Source organism: Dipodomys merriami, unplaced genomic scaffold (assembly GCF_024711535.1).
Source record: "Dipodomys merriami isolate MVZ:Mamm:240054 unplaced genomic scaffold, mDipMer1.0.p SCAF_2, whole genome shotgun sequence".
Taxonomy (NCBI): domain Eukaryota; kingdom Metazoa; phylum Chordata; class Mammalia; order Rodentia; family Heteromyidae; genus Dipodomys; species Dipodomys merriami.
Window position 1 is genome coordinate 18,916,002 of NW_027203381.1, and position 17,710 is coordinate 18,933,711.

Here is a 17,710-nt window from a genome sequence, read left to right on the forward strand (position 1 = left end):
TCACTCAAGTGTGGGCTCCAGCGGGGCTGATACCAGTCACCATCCTGAAGTCAGCCGCCCAGACCTGACCTTATCCTCCTCTCTCCCTACTTTTTTTTTTTTTTTTGCCAGTCCTGAGGCTTTTACTCTGGGCACTGTCCCTGAGCCTCTTGGTGCTCAAGGCTAGTGCTCTACCATGTGAGCCACAGCCCCACTTCTGGCTTTTTCTGAGTAGTTTATTGGAGATAAGAGTCTCACGGACTTTTCTGCCTGACCTGGCTTCAAACTGTGATCCTCAGATCTCAGCCTCCTGAATAGCTAGGATGACAGGCACGAGCCACTGAGGCCCGGCCTTATCTTCCTCTAGATAGAAGGGGCTGTTCCTGAAGACTGGGGTCTCCTAGCTTGGAAAGCTTCCCTTGGTGGCCCAGTCAGGTAATGACTTGACGATCTCTCTGCTTTCTAGCAGGCTGGGCTTCTCGGTTCTGCCTGGGAGATCTCCATTCCTCAGGAGCCAGCCACCTTTTATCCTAATCTCCCTCACCCAGAGCAGTTTAGGACATGACTTGCATTTTGGTTTTAATTTGCCAGCCTTCTTCTGGGCTCAGTTTGTCACAAGGACCCAAGGGCCAGGACTGGGTCTCACACAGTCCAGAGGTGACAGTAATATCAGCCCTTTGAGACCTGGCCACTGGCATAGGAAGGGAGAGGCGCTGCCAGCCGGGGGCCAGGAACACTGGATTGTAGTGTTTGTGTGTGTGTGTGTGTGTGTGTGTGTGTGTGTGGAGAACAAGGGACCCCCACAGGGGCAGAAGTTTCTAATTACCCTAATTGGCTACTGGCAAGCTGTCTGTGGCTAGAGTCCTTGCAAGGGCGGTGTGTGTGGGGGTGCTCTCCCACTAATCAGGGAGTCCTCTGGGGCCCTGCTGTGTGATCACATCCAAGGCATTTTCATTGAGAGAAGAGACTTCAAAGTTACCGACTTTTGAAAAATAAAACACAATAAAAGAAAAGGGGGCAAGCTGAGTAGCGGGCTCCAGTTCCCCTCCCTGCTGCTGCCCCTCCAGTTCCCCCCCCCCGCACCCCCCCACCCGACCCCCAAGGCCTGGGGCTGGGGGAATTGAAGTGGGGAGGGTGGATTGAGAAGGTTGGAGAAAAACTGCCTCTCCACAGCTCCACTGTGCCTGACAAAGGCCATCAATTACGGTGGCTGGTGGGGACCGTGCCTGCCTTTGTCCTCCAGGACATCTGCTACATGTCGCCCGCTGCCAGTTGGCGACTTGGGCTGACAGCACGCAGGAACAATGCGAGCCCGTCTCGACCCACTTTTTCAGCCTTCTGAGGTCCTTGCTGACCCATGCTGTGGCCGGTGTGGGGGGCTGCTGGGGATGGGGGGGGGCGGCAGAGATGAGGTCCCTCCCACAAAGCGCGGCAGGGGGTGGGGTGGATGGAGGGGCTGGGAGGGAGGGTCACCGCGACAAAGACACATGCTTCCCTTATTGGTTAGAGTGGCTGCATGCTGGGGCTAGGGGTTTTTTTGGGGGGTGGGGTGGGGGTGGGGGTGGGCGTGGGAGGAGAGGCTCGTCTTGGGGATTTGATCCCTCTCCTGGCTGGCTCCAGACTGGCCACAGACTCTGCCTGCCTTCCTGTCCATCTCTACCTCTCGCCAGGGCCACCCCTGTCCTCCCGCATGTCCATCTGGCCCTGCATACCAGGGCCCCAGCTGCCCGTGGGCTGCCCGCCAGGCCCCCTGGCTGTCAGGCTGTCAGTTTCTGGATGGTTCTGTTGTAGTACTGCGTGATGGGGGGCGTCAGAGGGTTCCAGCTGTTGGCGTGGAGCTCGATGACCTCCAGGAGCAGGGATCGAGTCAGCATGGACTCCGAGGGGCATAGCATCTTATCTCGGGCGCTGGCCAGGAGCTCTGTCATCATCTCGGGCAGCTGCTCCTCCAGCAGCCGGCCTGTACTCTGAAGCTGTGGGCAGACAAGCATAGTTAGGACAGGGTTTGGGCCCCATGATGTCCCCCCTGGCTACCTTGGTTAGGTGGACTGGGGACAAGGACAAGAAATATCTGGATTGTCCCAGGGACATGCAAGCCCAGGCAGGAATAACCCACTGTGAGATTCCACATTTAACAACCATCTGCTGGCAAGCAGAAGAGGAAGCAGACTATTGCCTGCTGTCCAGGCCAGAAAGTGCCCTCACTAGGAACATGCCTCCTGTTCCTCCCACCCCAGAACCTCCCTTCCTACAGGAAGCCTTCCCTGACTACACCCATACCCTCATGTGGCCCCAAGGTTGGCTCCCTTGGGTGATCCCGTGGCACCGTGTTAATTTTCACTTGCCAGGGTGTCTCTGGAAACAAGCTTAGTCATTATTACCTGCATGTGTCCGTGTGGAACCCGAGAGCAGGATGAACTCTCCTATTTCTCTCTGCCCTTCTCTCTGGCCCCAATCAACCCCACCTCCCAGCCCAAGAACTGGCTTCTGCTACTCTTTTGACAAAAGGGGGGAAGAAATAGGAACTGGGGCAGAGGGCCAGCTGGGAAATCCTGAGGGCCCCAATAATCTTGAAAAGCCCCTGAGGAAAGAGGAGCCTCCATCTTTCTGGATCAGGGCCCTCCCTGCCGACAGTCCCTAAGGTGCTCCCCAGGAATCACCCCCCCTCCCAGCCTGGTCCCTTGCCTTTCAAGCTTCATCTTTTCCAGAAAGGCTCCTTGACCTTAGGGTCAACTCTGACCTCTCTTCCTTGACTTCTCTGAATGTGTGTGCTCTGCATTTACACTTACTTCATACACTGTGTGTGTGTGTGCACATGCATGTGCACACGTGTGATCTACCTCTAGCCAGCCTGAAAGCTGTCAGAGGGTAGGGACTATGCTGATTTTTTCTCAAGCACCATGTATATTCCCAACTGGAGCCTAGAACATAAACTTCGGGACTGTCGTATGGAGCTCAGCCTACTGTCTGGGCTGCTGCTGCTTCTGGCCTTCAAGTTCCTCAGGTGTGGCCTTTGCAGGCTGGAGGGAGCCGTCTGAGGGGTGAGCTGTTGGTGGGGACAGGTTGTGTCCTTATACTGGGCTCCACTTCGGGGGCTGAGTGACTCTGGGCTGTTTGCAGAGGGCAGGAGTGTGCTCCAATGCCCAGCAGGGCCATCCTCTGAAGGTAGATCCCAAAGGAAGAGGGATCAGGACTGGGACCAGAAGTGGTGGCTCCTAAGGAATCTGAGCCCAACATGGGAGATTCAATCAAGGTACCTTTCCCCACCACCAGACAACGAAAGTATTTGAGAGCAGTGGGTCATGTGAGCGAGCAAGTCCCTAGGGTGGTGTTATGTAGTGGCATGCCTCATCCAAAGGGCAGGCAGTCTTGGGGACAGGGGACACAGGCTGTGACAGTCCTATGCCCGTCTGTTTAGTGGACCAGTCTTCTCTCTCCCCAGCCAGTGGCTAGCTACTGTCACTGTCAGTGTCTGCTTGGTTTAGGGGGCCAACTCAGGGTGCAGATGTCTACAGCCACTCGTGAAGCCATCCCCGGCCAGCCCTCTTCACATTTCCCCTGGGTTGGAGGATGCTGCAAGCCCCATGCCCACCCTGTACCTCTCAGCTGTGGCATGTGAGAGACTCAAAGAATTGAGGTTGGGATATGTGAACGCTCTTTCTTGCCGCCCCCCCCCCCCTCCACGCTTACCTCCATAGAGCAGCAGAGCACAGCATCTTCCTTTACATCCTGAGACTGCAGGAGCTGTGGAAGAAGAGAAGGCAGACAGGAAACCAGTGAGAATGGCCTGCGGCTGCCAGTCCTCCCAGCCAGGCTGCCTTCCCTGCCCTCCCCACTCTACACCCAGGCCTGACGCAGTTGGGTGACAAACTTCTTCACTGGGTCAGGAGCCTCAGGCCTGGCCACGGGAGGACATCCAGCACTCAAGTACTCTTCTCCACTGGCCCAGCACTGCAAATTCAAAACCAAGGCTGTGTGGATTCACTCAGACAGGAAATGCTTCCTCACCATGGCCAGGCTACTCAGCACTTGGCTGCCCAGGGTTCCTTCTACCTGCCTGGCTCATTTTCCCAAGGTGTCTCTTTGTCAATTGAGATAAAATTAATAGAAACTTCATGATTTAGTAGAGTTCAGTGGGTTTTCAAGATACACGGTATTCGTAGACCATCACCAATATTTAATTCCAGAATATTCCCACCATCCCTAAAAGAAATCCATACCCATTCGTGGTTACTCCTCATGTGCCATGTGCCCCACACACTATCTACTACCCTATTGTTAGAGAAAAAGATAGAAAGTAACTTTGGGTGGCCACTTGATTTGCCTGTACTGTGGATAGTGCATAGCTGTCTCTCTCTTTAAGGAGAGTCTGGAGAGGCTTCTGCTAAGCTAGGGTCCTGGGAGACCCCTGGTTGCTGCACCGGGAGGGGTCTCATCTTCCTCATCTAGGGGGCTCAGGACACCAGAGTGAAGACCAAGAAGTAGGTTCTAAAGAAAGTGGGGTGGGGTCCTGGTCCCCAGGCCAGGCTAGCATCCCGTCCAGCCTGCACCGGCACCATGGCCTAGGAGGGTTCTGTGACTATCTGTGGTAGGGCTGGAGGGGAAAGATTACTCCACAGGGAAGCTGGGGACCCAGTAAGGAGACCTCTGGGCAGCCCTCTAGAAGGTTCTGTAACAGTGAATTGCTCTCACATTTTCTCTGATGCATAGCAGAAGAAAATCCTTTTTTGAGGGTGGGGTGGGGGGAGGGGTCGAATGTGTGTGTGTACTGGTACTGGGGCTTCCACTCAAAGACTTAGTACTATCTCTTAGCTTTTTCACTCAAGGCTGGTGCTTTACCACTTGAGCCACAGCTTCACTTCTGTTTGTTTGTTTTTTTTTTTTTTTGCTGCTTAGATAAGAGGCTCACATATTTTCTTGCCTGGGCTGGCTTTGCACTATAATCTTCCTATCTCAGCCTTTTGAGTAGCTAGAATTATAGGCCTGAGCCACTGGTACCCAGCTGGAGAAAATCCTTAAAATAAAAATAGCTAGTTGAAATCACAAGAAGCAGAGAGGGTGAAGTGTCTGAGCGGAGAGACTCCTGAGATGGCGTGGGCATGGTCTCTGGGTAGGGGCTGGTGGGAAGGTAAAAGTGGGCACTGGCTAGCACATGGCAAACTCAGCGCAGGGTTTTCAAGGCTCACAGGACCTTAGTCCCTCCTGAGATCAGCATCTTAGGTTCTCTAGTGGAGTAACATTATGGGAAATTCCTCAAAGAGCCAAACCTTGAAGAAATAGCTGCTGTGCATCGTGGCTGCCACTTCTGCTGAGCGTGGCCCTGGAGACTTATGTCTGCCCAGCATGGAAGGCCTCACATGGCCTCAAGGTTGTCAGTCAGCCCTTTCCTTCCCTCCATAGCCAGTGTCTCCTTTCTTCTGTGCCTCAAGGCCTGCCTGTCCTCAGTTTTCTAGTGATGGATGGGATGAAGCTCCTAGCACAACCATGAACACTTCCTCCTTCTCTAATTCTCAGTCTTTATCACTGTCCTGTGTCCCCTCTGCAAGCCCAGACTTGCCACAGGCACACTCCTGGGGGGCACTGCCCTGCCCCGTCCTGGCAGGGCCTCGAGGAGTCTCTGACTGTTAGGGCAGGGGATAGGATGCTGGAGAAGGGCTGTGGGTGGGTTCTCTCTCCAGCCTCTCTCTTTTAGGTTTGGTTTATTGGTGAAAGTGTGCTGAGCCAAAATCCCATGGTGCTACAGGCTCTCTTACACCTGGCCTGCTGGCTTTCTCAGGGAAGTCATGTTGGGTAGAGAGGCTTTCTTTATCCTCCTCCTTGGCAGTTGCTGGAGTACAGGGACTATGTGGAGGGGATCTGTAGCTTACAATGCAAAATTGGCCTTTGGGTTCTGATTATTCAGAGTGGACTCATAATCTATGGTGGGCAGAACCTTGCTGGCCCTGGGTGAACAACTAGGAAGTCCCTGCCTGCTGCTTTTTGTGTGAAATAACAGGCTGGTTGGTTTGTCTCACCTAGGGAACTCTTGATACAGGTCCTGGGGCGGGGGAGTCCTTTCCCCAGATCTGCTTTGAGTGCCCTCTCCCAGGAGCCACAGGCTTCTTGCTCATTGGCGGCTTTGTAGGACTCCCTCTTGGACTTGCCCTTTGGGAGTGTGGTTCAAGTACAGAACCTTTCCATTCTTCCCCCTTGGCCTTTCTGTGCCCCATTTCTTTGGGGCTCCAGTTCCCAAAGGACAGCTCGCTTTTTGGATAAGTGAATCCTGCTGGTATGTAGAGGGCACCAAGAATCTATGTGTATTCTATTTGGGATCTTCAAGAGATTATTGCTTTTTTTTTTTTTTTGAGGGGATCAAGTAGTTCTCCTATCTGTGTATGCTCTACTTGGGATCTTTAAGAGATGATTATTTAACACAAAGATAAGTCCTGTAAAATAGTGTCCACTTGAACAGATGTAATAATACTTGCCCACTTAGCTCACAGCTGCGGGACTGACAGCAGCCAGAAAGTGTCTGCTGACCGAGGGATGAGTTGTTCTAATAGACTATTAATCAGCCTAAAAAAGGGAGGAAGTTCTAACACAGATGAATCTTCAATATTACCTATGCTGAAAGGAAAAAGTCAGGTACAGATAGATGCATGATTCCCCTTACAGAAGGCAGGCAGAGAAGTCAAACTCATAGAGACAGAAAGTAGGTGATGGTTGCCAAGGGCTGGGGGTGGGACATGGGGACAGAGTTTCAGTTTGGGAGAATGAAAAAGTTCTGGAGATTGATGGTAGAGAGGGTTACTCTGCAACGCAAATGGATTTCATGCTGCAGAAAAGAATACCTAAAGATGGTTAAAATGATACATTTTATGTTGTGTGCATTGGACCACAAAAAGCGGGGTTATATGAAAAAAATTGCCAATGGCCAGAGCAAGTGCCCTGTGGGAGGGAGGGCTGGCCTCACAGAGGATCAGGAGGCCTGAGGTTGGGGGCAGGCGGCCCCTCATCGGAGTCTTTGGCCCAGAGAGAGATGTGGGCGGGCTGGGGCAGGCAAGCCACCCGCGCCCTAGTACAGAGAAATGTGTTTCTTGGACCAGAATCCAAGGCAATTGTGCGAGCCCACACAGTGTTTGTTCGGAAGCGAATGCATTCCTGCCCTATTGTCTCTGCAGGAGCCTTGTTGTGGGCACACCCATCACATCCTCCCTCAGGGGGAACAAGCCAAGGTGCTCCAGTCAGGCTGTGGGAGGCCCCACAGCAGCTTGCGAGAAAGAGCATCCCATCCCAGAGTCCCTGGGGAAGCGCCATGGGCCATGGGCATGCTGCCCAAGGCGTGCCCAGGATGGAACCAGGCTGGCTTTTTGGGATGCCACCCGGCAGGGAGGGAAAGAGAGTGATGATGGAAGGACCCGTGAGGCTGCTTTGCCACGTAGGCAAAGATGAACACTGGGGAATCACAACTTCTTGCCTTATTAGTTAGGGCGTCAACTTGAGGTGTGCTGGCCAGCCCTTCCTGACCATCCTCCCAAGAGCCCAACTTGAAACCTTAGCAAATTAGACTAAGCTGTCTAATGCACTGCTGCAAAAGCTTGGCTCAGGCCCTGCCTCCAGAATCTCCCATCCTTCTTTGTGGGGAAGAGCAACAACAGGGTAGGATCAGGAAGTTTTCTGAATACGTGGATTGGCTGCTTTGCTGGAGAACGAAGCTCATTGGAGCGCTCTGATTGGCTGGCTAGACAGATCAAAGGACCAGGGTTTGGCCCAACAAACTGAAATTATGGAAGAAGTTACAGGCCAAAGAAGAGAGAAAAAAAGAGAGCAGAGAATGGAAGGTGCAGGTAGCCACTGAACTAGGCACAGAACTAGGCTGACAGTGGAGATAAAAGTGAGAGGGAGAATAGAGACCAGAGGAGACAGCCCCCGTGCATGAATGGCGCACAGCCCAAAATGGTGGCTGAGGTGGAAGTTGCACAAGGTTGCCGGCATCTGAGAAATCCTCCCAAGTAGTCACGGCCTATCCTGTGCTTCTGCTCACTCTACAATCTTCATCTGAACTATGTCTTGAGATAGCACAGAAGCTGATGCTCATAGCAATGACCTTGAGTCATTACAAGAGGGTCAATTATGTCTGGCTCCCTATTCAGGGAGGCAGAGAGAGATAATCTACCCAAGGAAGGCTATCATCAAAAATGTGCAGCCAGCTTAGAATCAGAAGACTTGCCACTCACTAAGAGTCACCCCAGGCACGCCACTTAATCATGCTGTACTTTCGTTTCCTCACTTGAGAATGGGGATAATACCTGCCTAGAATTGTTTAAAGAGTCAACCAAGATAATATGTATGGAAGATCTTTAAAAGGCCAAAGCCTGATTCAAATGCAAGGTGTTATTATTGTGATTATATTTATATCTTTATAAACATATATCTTCCCTGCAGATCACAACACACTTTGTGTGCACCATCCCATTTACCCTCATGACACTCTTGTGGAGACAGGCAAAGGCCAAGGCATTATTATCTCTACTTAATAGACAGAGAAACCGAGGCTCAGTAGTTAAGTGGCTTGTACAAGCCAGACACACAACAAGTCTGAGCAGAACTAGACAAAACTTGAGTTCTGGGTCAGCATCCTCTTCCTTAGAGAAAGCTTTTAATTTCTCTCAGATTTGTAAATCCTCAGTTTGCTAGTTGAAGCACACAATTCTTAATTCTGATGACTGGCAACAACAGTCAACCTGGACCTTCTCAAAATTTGTTTTGTACTGGCAACTACCCATCTACCCATTCATTCACAAATTCATTCTTTCATCCATTTGTATAGTCAGGCATCCATCTGTCCATCCATCCCTACCCCCATCCATCATCTGCCCATCCATCCATCCATCCATCCATCCATCCATCCATCCATCCATCCATCCATCAATCCCTACCCCCATCCATCCATCCAATCACCCATCCATCCATCCATCCATCCATCCATCCATCCATCCATCCATCCATCTGTCTTTCTGTCCAGTCAGTCACCCATCTATCCCTACCCCTCATTCATTTACCCATATATCACTATACTCACATTTCTCAATCCATCCGCCAACCTACCCACCCACCTACTAACATTTATGGAACAGTTACTATGTGCTAAACAATGTGAGTTCAGGGACAATAGTTAGGAGAACCAGAGACTTGCCAGACATAAGTAGTTGGAGTGAGCATGGCATAGGTGGTCGATGGTGAAAATATTCTAGGCATAATGTGTAAGAATGCAATGTGCACAAACTAAAACTGTAGTAAGCAGTGTGTACTAGTATAGAAGTACTCTGAGATGCCTAAAATATATGGGGCTGCTGGGGGTGGGAGAGAGTACGACGATAAAGAAGGCTGGGCCATGTCCTAAAGAGCTCTAGATGCCATGCTATGAGTTTGAATTCTATCCCAGGGGATTGGAGAGTCTATTTCAGTGACTAGAGAGTAGCAAGATGATATTTTCACTTTAGAAAGCTTTTTTTTCTTGCACAGAATGGAGAATAAACTTCAGCTAGGAGGGTAGTGTTGGAAGGAGGGAGGGGTTGGGTGGGGAGGCTGCAGTGGGAAATTAGGATGGCTTGGGTTAAGGCCAGCACAAAGGGAAGGGAGTGGCTAAGCGATAGAATGTATGAACAGGCAGAAGTGAGGACAAGGAAGAGTAAAATGTAGCAACTGGGCGGCCCCCAGGCTTGGTGTTTGGTCAACAGGATAAATGGTGATGCCAGCGATGGGACTGGGGAAGAAGGAGCTGTGGATGTTAGAGAAAGCAATGGGCTCAGTGTTAGATCAGTGGGACAGTGATGAAATGTGGTGCACAGAGCCCAGGGGTTGTCAGTCTTGGCCACAAGTGTGAGTGAGGTGACCTGGAAAAGAGGAGAGGATGAGAGAAGAGGAGGAGCCCTCACTGGAGGAAAAAGAAGGAAGTTTAGGGATTTAAGTGGAACAGGAGGAAGTGACGTCATGGAGGCCAAGAAGGTTCCAGGAAGGTGGTTCCAAGGTCAGTAGTGTAAAATGCTCAGAAAGGTCAAGTAAGATGAACAATGACCAAAGTCCTCTGGATTTGGTGATTAGAGGAGCAAGAGTGACCTTTGCCACGATGACTTCAGCGCACGGTGCGGGCGGGTGGAAGGCCGAGGGCAGGACCTGAACAGTGGAGAGAAGGTCAGAGGTACAGGCAGAGAGTTTGCCCTTATTTTCTTTTATATTTGGGTCTCTCTTTCTCTGCATATCTTTTTCCTTCCTCCCTCTCCCCCATATCTCTTTCTTTTGTTTGGGAATTTGCCTATGGAAGAAGAAAAGCGTAGGATACCAAGAGACAGATTGGCATGGGTCACTGGGAATGTTTGTTGAGGTAGAACAATCTGGATGGATCAGAGCTGGGGGTGGCAGCTTATAACTGTAATCTCAGCGCTCTTGAGGCAAAGGCAGGAGGATGGAGAGTTCAAGGCCACCCTGGTAAATCCAAAGGAAATCCTTCTCTCAAAGCTAAATAAAAGCTGGGTGCTGGTGGCTCATGCTTGTAATCCTAGCTACTTAGGAGGCAGAAGTTCAAAGCCAGCTTGGGCAGGAAAGTCCATGAGACTCATTTCCAATTAATCACTAAAAAGCTGAAAGTGGGCTGTGGCTCAAGTGGTAGAGTACTAGCCTTGAGCAGAAAAAAGCTAAGGGACACAGCCCAGGCCTTGAGTTCAAGTCTCAGTACCAGCACCAAAAAACTCACCACTGACAAAATAAAACAAAACAAAACAGACATGGATCAGCATTAAATAAGAGAAGGGATAGTATCCTGTCCCTTGGGAGGAAGGGGGCTGGTGTAAATGCTCATGCTGCCCAGGCTGCGGGTGACGCTATGAAGTTAGGTGTTTCACATTCATGTCTTATTACGGCCCTTTTGTGCCTGCTTGCATTTCAGAGACCCTCTGGAGAGGAGACTAGGCCTCAAATGTCACTTCTCCACTAGTCAAACAAGCAGTCTTGGTAAGGCAGCTAGAGTCAGATATCAAGGAAATGCATGCTTCTGAGCTGGCCTTCAGTCTTAAGTTTGTGCTTGTGGTCTGGTTGGCAGCGTGCATACGGGCCAGGCGGGCACCCTAACTGCGGACCAGGCACCCCACAGGGACTTATTAGCCCCTTTTCTGCCGAGCTTGCAAACCACACCTTACAAAGTGGCAGCAGTAAATGTCACATGGGGAAATGCTTCATCTCACAGCTGGCCCCAGGGGGTGGAAATGTAATCCGGGGCCCAGAGCAGACACTGAATCCTTCTGCAGACACCGGAGCCAGAGGACAGGGGCCACAGATTCAGTGGCTCCTCTTGGGCGCCAAGACTCGGTCAGTCAACTGGATGGGAGGAGTTCTGGGAATTCCCAGGTCCTGGGGTTGGATGTGGAACACTAGGAAAGCCAGTCAGGTCTGTAGCCCACACCTCCCAGCTTTGCTTTTGGTGCCCTTCTCTTCCCTTCTGGAAGCTCTGCCTGTCCTCTCTGGCTGTATTATGCTTACAGCCCTAGACAGAAGCTACTTAGGCAGCAGCTCCGAGTTCCTCTTTTCCCCAGGAGTCTTCAGCAGGTTCACCTTTGCGTGCATCTTCTGCCATCGGGCTTACATTTTAAAACCCAGACTATGTGTTATACACCACATAATTCATGCTAGAAACAGACAGAGCAAAATGACTTCCCCAGTAGCTGGGTGGGGTTACTCAGGAGGCAGAGATCTGAGGATTGTGGTTCAAAGCCAGTCCAGGCAGAAAAAGCCATGAGACTCTTATTTCCAATTAACTACCAAATAGCAAGAAGTGGATTTGTGGCTCAAGGGGTAGGGTGCTAGCTTTGAGTGGAAAAAGCTGAGGGACAGCACCCTGTGTTCAAACCCCGGTACTGATAGGTGTGCATGTGCGCACGTGCATGTGCACGTGCATGCGCACGCGCGCACTCACACACACACAGAGGATCTGAACTCAGGTCTAGCCTGGCTTTAAAGTTAAAGCATCTTTTCTCCCTTCCCAACTCCCCACATAGTTAGATCAAAGGGGAAAGGCCAAGGAGAGGCAGGGTGACGGCACATGTGCTTGGGATGGTCCTAGCTTTTACTTATCACCTAGAATAATTAGTAATAGTGCCTCTTCTGTTCTAAAACGGCCCTGATTTGGATGGTATGCCATATGGTTCTAGAAAAGAGGAGGGCCTGGGAGGCTGGGAGCTCTTCCAAGGGCCCCTCCCCCACTCCAGATCGCCCGACCTGTTAGTTGCTAGTACTGTAGCCTATTCCCTTTTGTCTGCCTAGGTTTCAGAGACCCTACTTTTGGAGTTTGAACTTAGGGTCTCAAACTTACTAAGTAGGTATTCTATCATTTGAGCCACATATCCAACCCCACAGTCCCCCACTTATAAAGTGGGGTAGTGGCCATCTCTGCCTCTAGTGAGGGGTGGCTATCCTGTAAGGACAGCAGGGCACGTGTGCCTCAGGCCTCACTTGAGCCTGCTGGCCTCCTTATCTGAGCCTCCACTCCTCAAGGAACAGAGTGGGATCAGGATGGAATCCTGGTAACTGACACACGGCCCACTGCTCTCCCACGGAGAGGCAGAAAAGCAGTTACCCTCCTGGCCTCCTGTAGAGTAGCTCAACCTGGAAAGCCAGTCCGGAGGCACCTGGACCATCACCCCTTCACACCACCTACCACTTGTGTCTGACTCCGTATAAAATAGCAATCTGAATCACGGTGGGTTGGGGTTGGCTGCGGGGGCGGGAGGGGCCTGGGGCTCTGGATAGGTTCCCCAAAGTAGGGACTGAGTCAGAACTCATAGGTTCATGGCATCAGGCTAGGACTCTGGGTAGCTCTAGGAGAAGAGAGAGGGCAGGGGAGGGAACTAAGTCTCTGCCCCTAGTTGGATCTCTTCTGTCCCTCTTGGACCCAGCCCTCACTTCAGCCCACCTGAGGCCTGGACTTGACCTCACTGGCTTTGTGGAGAGGGTGTGGCAAACCTTGGGCAGAAGGAACTAGCTGTCTGCAAAGGCATTTTCCGCTCTCTAAAGTAAACAATCAAACAGGAAATTAATCGAAAAATCCACATCAGCGGAAGGTTCAGGTTGTGATTTTCACAGCCGCAGCGCCAGGAAATTCAAGGTTATAGTTCCCATAGCAACTCGCCTGTAGAATCAGTGACTGCTAGGCCAGAACAAGACTTGAGGAGGTTGAGGAGTCCAATGTCCTGCCTCCAGGAATTGTGGCCAGAAGTGAGTCTGAGTTGTCTGGAGGTAGATTGCTCTTCTGAAAGAGCCACAACGCTAGGGTGTCCATTCACGGTGCTGACAGTTAGCAAGCAGCCTGGTGAACTGGTGAGCAGTTGACTTCTAAGGAATTCCAGCTGTCCTGTATTTTCTATACCCCAAAGCCCACTATTTCCATATTCCTATATTCTGTGGGATGGGGATGTTAATGAAGAAGGCCTGCCTACTTTATAGGCCTCACCCCCAATTGAAGGGGTGAGCACTGTATACCCGACTTTACCTTCTACCTTTTCTATTAGCCTCCTCCCATCTCTCACCATCTCCATAGGCTCTGGTTCCTGTGATTGGGCTTTAGTTCATCTGGCTGGCTGCTTCTCTTTGGTGACCAACAAACCCAAGAGCTACCAAAGTAGCCACTAGGGCAGCTCGATTTCCGTAGACATTCCCTTCTGCCATCCCTGGCTCTTTGGCAGGCCCAAATATACCATATTAAAGTAATATACCATATTAAAATAATAGTTCACTGGGCACCGGTGGCTCATGCCTGTAATCCTAGCTATTCAGGAGGCTGAGATCTGAGGATCATGGTTCAAAGTCAGTCTGGGTAGAGAGGGCTGTGAGACTCTTACCTCAATAAACTACACTCTACTCAGAAAAAGCTAGAAGTGGTGCTGTGGCTGAAGTGGTAGAGTGCCAGTCTTGGGCACAAAGAGACTCAGGGACAATACACACACACACACACACACACACACACACACACACACACACACACACACACACACACACACACCCCTAAAGCAATATTACAATGCACACTAATGCTCTCCGAAAGATAACCAGAGGTTATTGAAACCAGAAGCAAACCTCCAACCAGGCCTTTGGGGTGAGGGGTTGTGTGTCTTGGGTGGGGTTTCTTTTGTGTAAGAGCAGCGAGGAGTCCCTGCCTGGCAGGAAAAGAGATAAGGGCGTTTGTAGCTCCACGGAGAAGGAAACAGTCTGGAATCCTTCCCCTAGCGTCATGCCTCCCTCCGGCTGAGATAGCTGCTGATAGTCCCCGCTCTTATCAGTGCTGGTGGGGAGACACAGTCGAATGGGAGCAGGCACTTCCTGGGCACAGGGCCTGTGGCAGAGGGCGCCCAGCCTCCCGCTCGGCTGCCAGTCCGGCTCCAGAGCCAGTGCCCAAAGTGAGCAGGGCAGGGGCAAGTGAGAGGCTGAGAAGTGGCGCCTGTAGGAGAGACAGAGTGTCTCCCTGATTTCCTAACAGGCCCAGTGTATGCCAGGGCCCGATGGGCAGTTCCCCGGGCTGGGCCTCGCTTACGAAACTGTCCTTTCCTCCCCTCTAGGTGAGCTTCCTGGGCACAGCCATGCTACTGTCCAGTCCCACCAAGTCTCCAAGCTGCACGGGTGCTGTCCAGCTTGCCTATTCCCTACTTCCTTTCACCCTAGGTCGATGGGATGTCTCCCGGGGGAGCAAGCTGTTCCCTTTCAGGAGGCCAGGCATATTGGAGACTTGATCAGAGAAAGTGGCAGGAAGTCAGCTGTGGATGGAGGGCCACATACCTGGTGCAGAGGAAGGGGGCCATGGGCGGGCTGCACTGACCCACTGCTCCCCGAGCTGGGAAGAAGCTTCTTTATAGGTTCTTGGGGGGTATGTGTACAGTTGCCCCCAAGAGTTTGTTCTTCCTCACTATGGGGGCTGCCACCAGTCTTAGATCGTACAGGGGGTGGCAGAGGTGACAAGTAGGAGCCTTGATGCAGGGAAGAAGTGAAATACTGGCCCAGTCTTCTGCCACTGACCACATCTTTCCCTGCAGGTATGAACCTGCTGTATTTAAGAGTAAACACCTACAGCAGTCTGCTTCCCAAACAGGGGTGCTGTCTTCCAGGGGTGGGGCCTGTGGCAGAAGTCAGTCTGAGGGCTGTCCCTTGGGCGAGGGAGCTCAGCTGGCTGTGTGAGGGGGTAGTGCGTAAGGCAATAACGAAGGACCAACTGGGCAGGGACAGCTGGGCACGGGACAAGTAAGCTCTGTTAATGTTCAGAGAATAATAGGGCTGTGCTAAGGGCATAATTAGCATTGTGCTCAGAGTGGCAGCTACCCAATAGAGGGGCAGACAGGCCTGGGCTGAGAAAAGGGCCTGGGGCAACTTGGGGATGTCACTTGGATTCGATGAGTATTCTTGCCAAGTCTAGGGAGACTTGCAGATAAGAGGATTTAATTGGCACCTGGAAGTTTGTTTGGCTTTACAGGTTTACCCTTAGCAGAATATACATTTTAATAATGGGGCAGCTCTTTTTAAATGGAGATGATCTTTTCGGATGAATGAGCATGTGCGTCAATATTTTGTATTCCCAATGCATTCTTACTGTGTTCAACTGACCAGGCTACAAGGAGATAAAGTGCTTAGCCTGGCATTCCTGCTCATTGGCTCACTTCCATTGGGCCTTCCCCCTTCCCCTCCCCTTCCAGACCTCCATCCAGCCAAGCTCATCTGTTCACAGCCAGAGGAACTGTCTTGTCTTCATCTGCTTCCAGCTTTTGCCTGCCACTCTCCTCTCCTCCACGTTTTCTTTTGCTCAGATCCCTCAAGACTAATCACAAGACTCACCCCCACCTCTTCTTTCTTCTTTTCCTTCTTCCTTTCCTTTCCTCCCCCTTCCTACCCTTCATCTCTATAGAGTTTTTCCCTGAGTAACTCTCCCAATCTCCATGGCCAGAGACAAGCCTGGGGCATCTATTTGGTTCTAGTCCTGTCTAGTGTCTATTCAGATTATTTATTTTTTGGGCCTTGAACTAAGGTCCTGGGCACTGTGCTTGGGCTTTTGTGCTCAAGGCTAGCACTCTACCACTTTGAGCCACAGTACCACTTCCAGTTTTCTGGTGGTTAACTGAAGATGAGTCTCATGGACTTTCCTGCTCAGGCTGGCTTTGAACTGTGATCCTCAGACCTCAGTCTCCTGAGTAGCTAGGATTATAGGCATGAGCCATTGGTGCCTGGCCTATCCAGATTAGTTTTTTTTTTTTTTTAATTTTTCTTTTGGGTCCAGTTGTGGGGCCTGAACTCTGGGCCTGGGCGCTGTCCCTCAGCTCTTCAGCTCAAGGCTAGCGCTCTACCACTTGAGCCACAGCGCCTCTTCCGGCTTTTTTTCTTTTTGCTTATGTGATGCTGGGGAATCGAACCCAGGACCTCATGCATGCAAGGCAAGCTCTCTACCACTGAGCCACCTTCCCAGCCCCCAGATTAGTTTTTATTTTGTACTGTTCACCCAGGACCCAGGACCCAGCATCCTCTCAGAGGATGCTGGCTAGGGCAAGGCCGATTCCAAAGGGCCTCTTTTCTGGGATGAAGCCCCAAAGAACATGGAGTATGGCAGGTCCTGCTCCAACTCCTCCAAGGATAGTAACAGCATTCATTCATTCATTCAATAAGGAGGCTCAGACTCCAATCATACAGAGCAATTACCCCAGAGAGATGACAGATGTTACACATTCAGAGTAGTCTGAGGGAGACTGACTGACTGATAATAATCCCGACTCAGCCACCTCCCATCAGGTTGTGCAACCCAGGAGTCACCTCTCTAGCTCTCAGCTTCCTCATCTGTGATGTGAACATAGTGATATGGCCTCCCTGGTGGTGGCTGGGGGAGGAGGGGCGCAGGCTACAGGGCTGACAAATGACTGACATGAAGCATTCAGAGCAGAATCTGGCAGAAGGTAAGATCTACTCCGCCAGTGAACTGGTGATGGTTCATGGCACAGGTTGTTGGTTGGTGACAGACAGAACCTTATTCATCTGTGAAGGCTTCCTAGGGGAGAGAACTTTCCAGTAGAGTAGAGGGAGAGTGGGATGAGGAGGGAGAAGCAGATACTACAGGCAAGAAGAAAGCACCCTTTGACATCCCCAGACCTACAGTGTTCCAGGAGGGGGTGGGGCAAAGCAATGCTTTGGATGGAGGAAGGAAGAAGAGGTGTATTTGAAGGGTGATGGCTAACTTGGGTGGAAGGGGACAGTAGCCTGACTTAAGATGAGAGAAAAGTGGTGGCCAGAGTTGAGATCCCCATAAAAGCTGCCCATAGCCCTTGGGGACTGGTAAGGTGGGGATGAAGGAGAGGAAGAGAGTCTCAGCTAGTGTAGCCAGGATGTCCAGGGCCTTCCCTGGGAGGGGGAGCAGGCGATGGCTCTAGCATGGCACTCAAGAGTTTGAGGAGTCAGGGAGATGTGCCCAGGCCTTGAGTTGCAGATACAAGAGTTTCGGTATGTCAAGCATGGGGAAGCTTCTACCTTTGATTGACTGTAACCCACATAGTTTGAGGCCCGCACCTCTCAGCTCACCACAGCTACAGTCACCTGTCCCTTAGCCAGTCACTCAACTGTTACAGGCTTCTAGTCAAGGCTCCCATACTGCACTCTGTGTCCTTGGCCCAAAGGGAGGCCAAGATTGGGAGGTGAATCCTACACCTCAAGCCTGCTTTGGTCTGGGCATTTGCCTATG

The 17,710-nt window shown here is 51.3% G+C and overlaps 1 protein-coding gene across 4 annotated transcripts in view; it reads right to left on the reverse strand.

The window, feature by feature from the left end:
* Window positions 1–201: 201 nt before the first annotated feature.
* Window positions 202–17,710, reverse strand: part of Ctif (cap binding complex dependent translation initiation factor) — a 231,771-nt gene continuing 214,262 nt past the window's right edge. For all 4 annotated transcript variants that reach the window (XM_070029184.1, XM_070029186.1, XM_070029187.1 and 1 more), the window contains exons 11-12: window positions 3,670–3,723; window positions 202–1,952 (exon numbers count right to left, since the gene is read on the reverse strand). In XM_070029184.1, coding sequence (XP_069885285.1) covers window positions 1,737–1,952; window positions 3,670–3,723 — 270 coding nt within the window. In that variant the 3' untranslated portion in view covers window positions 202–1,736. The remainder of the gene's footprint in view (window positions 1,953–3,669; window positions 3,724–17,710) is intronic.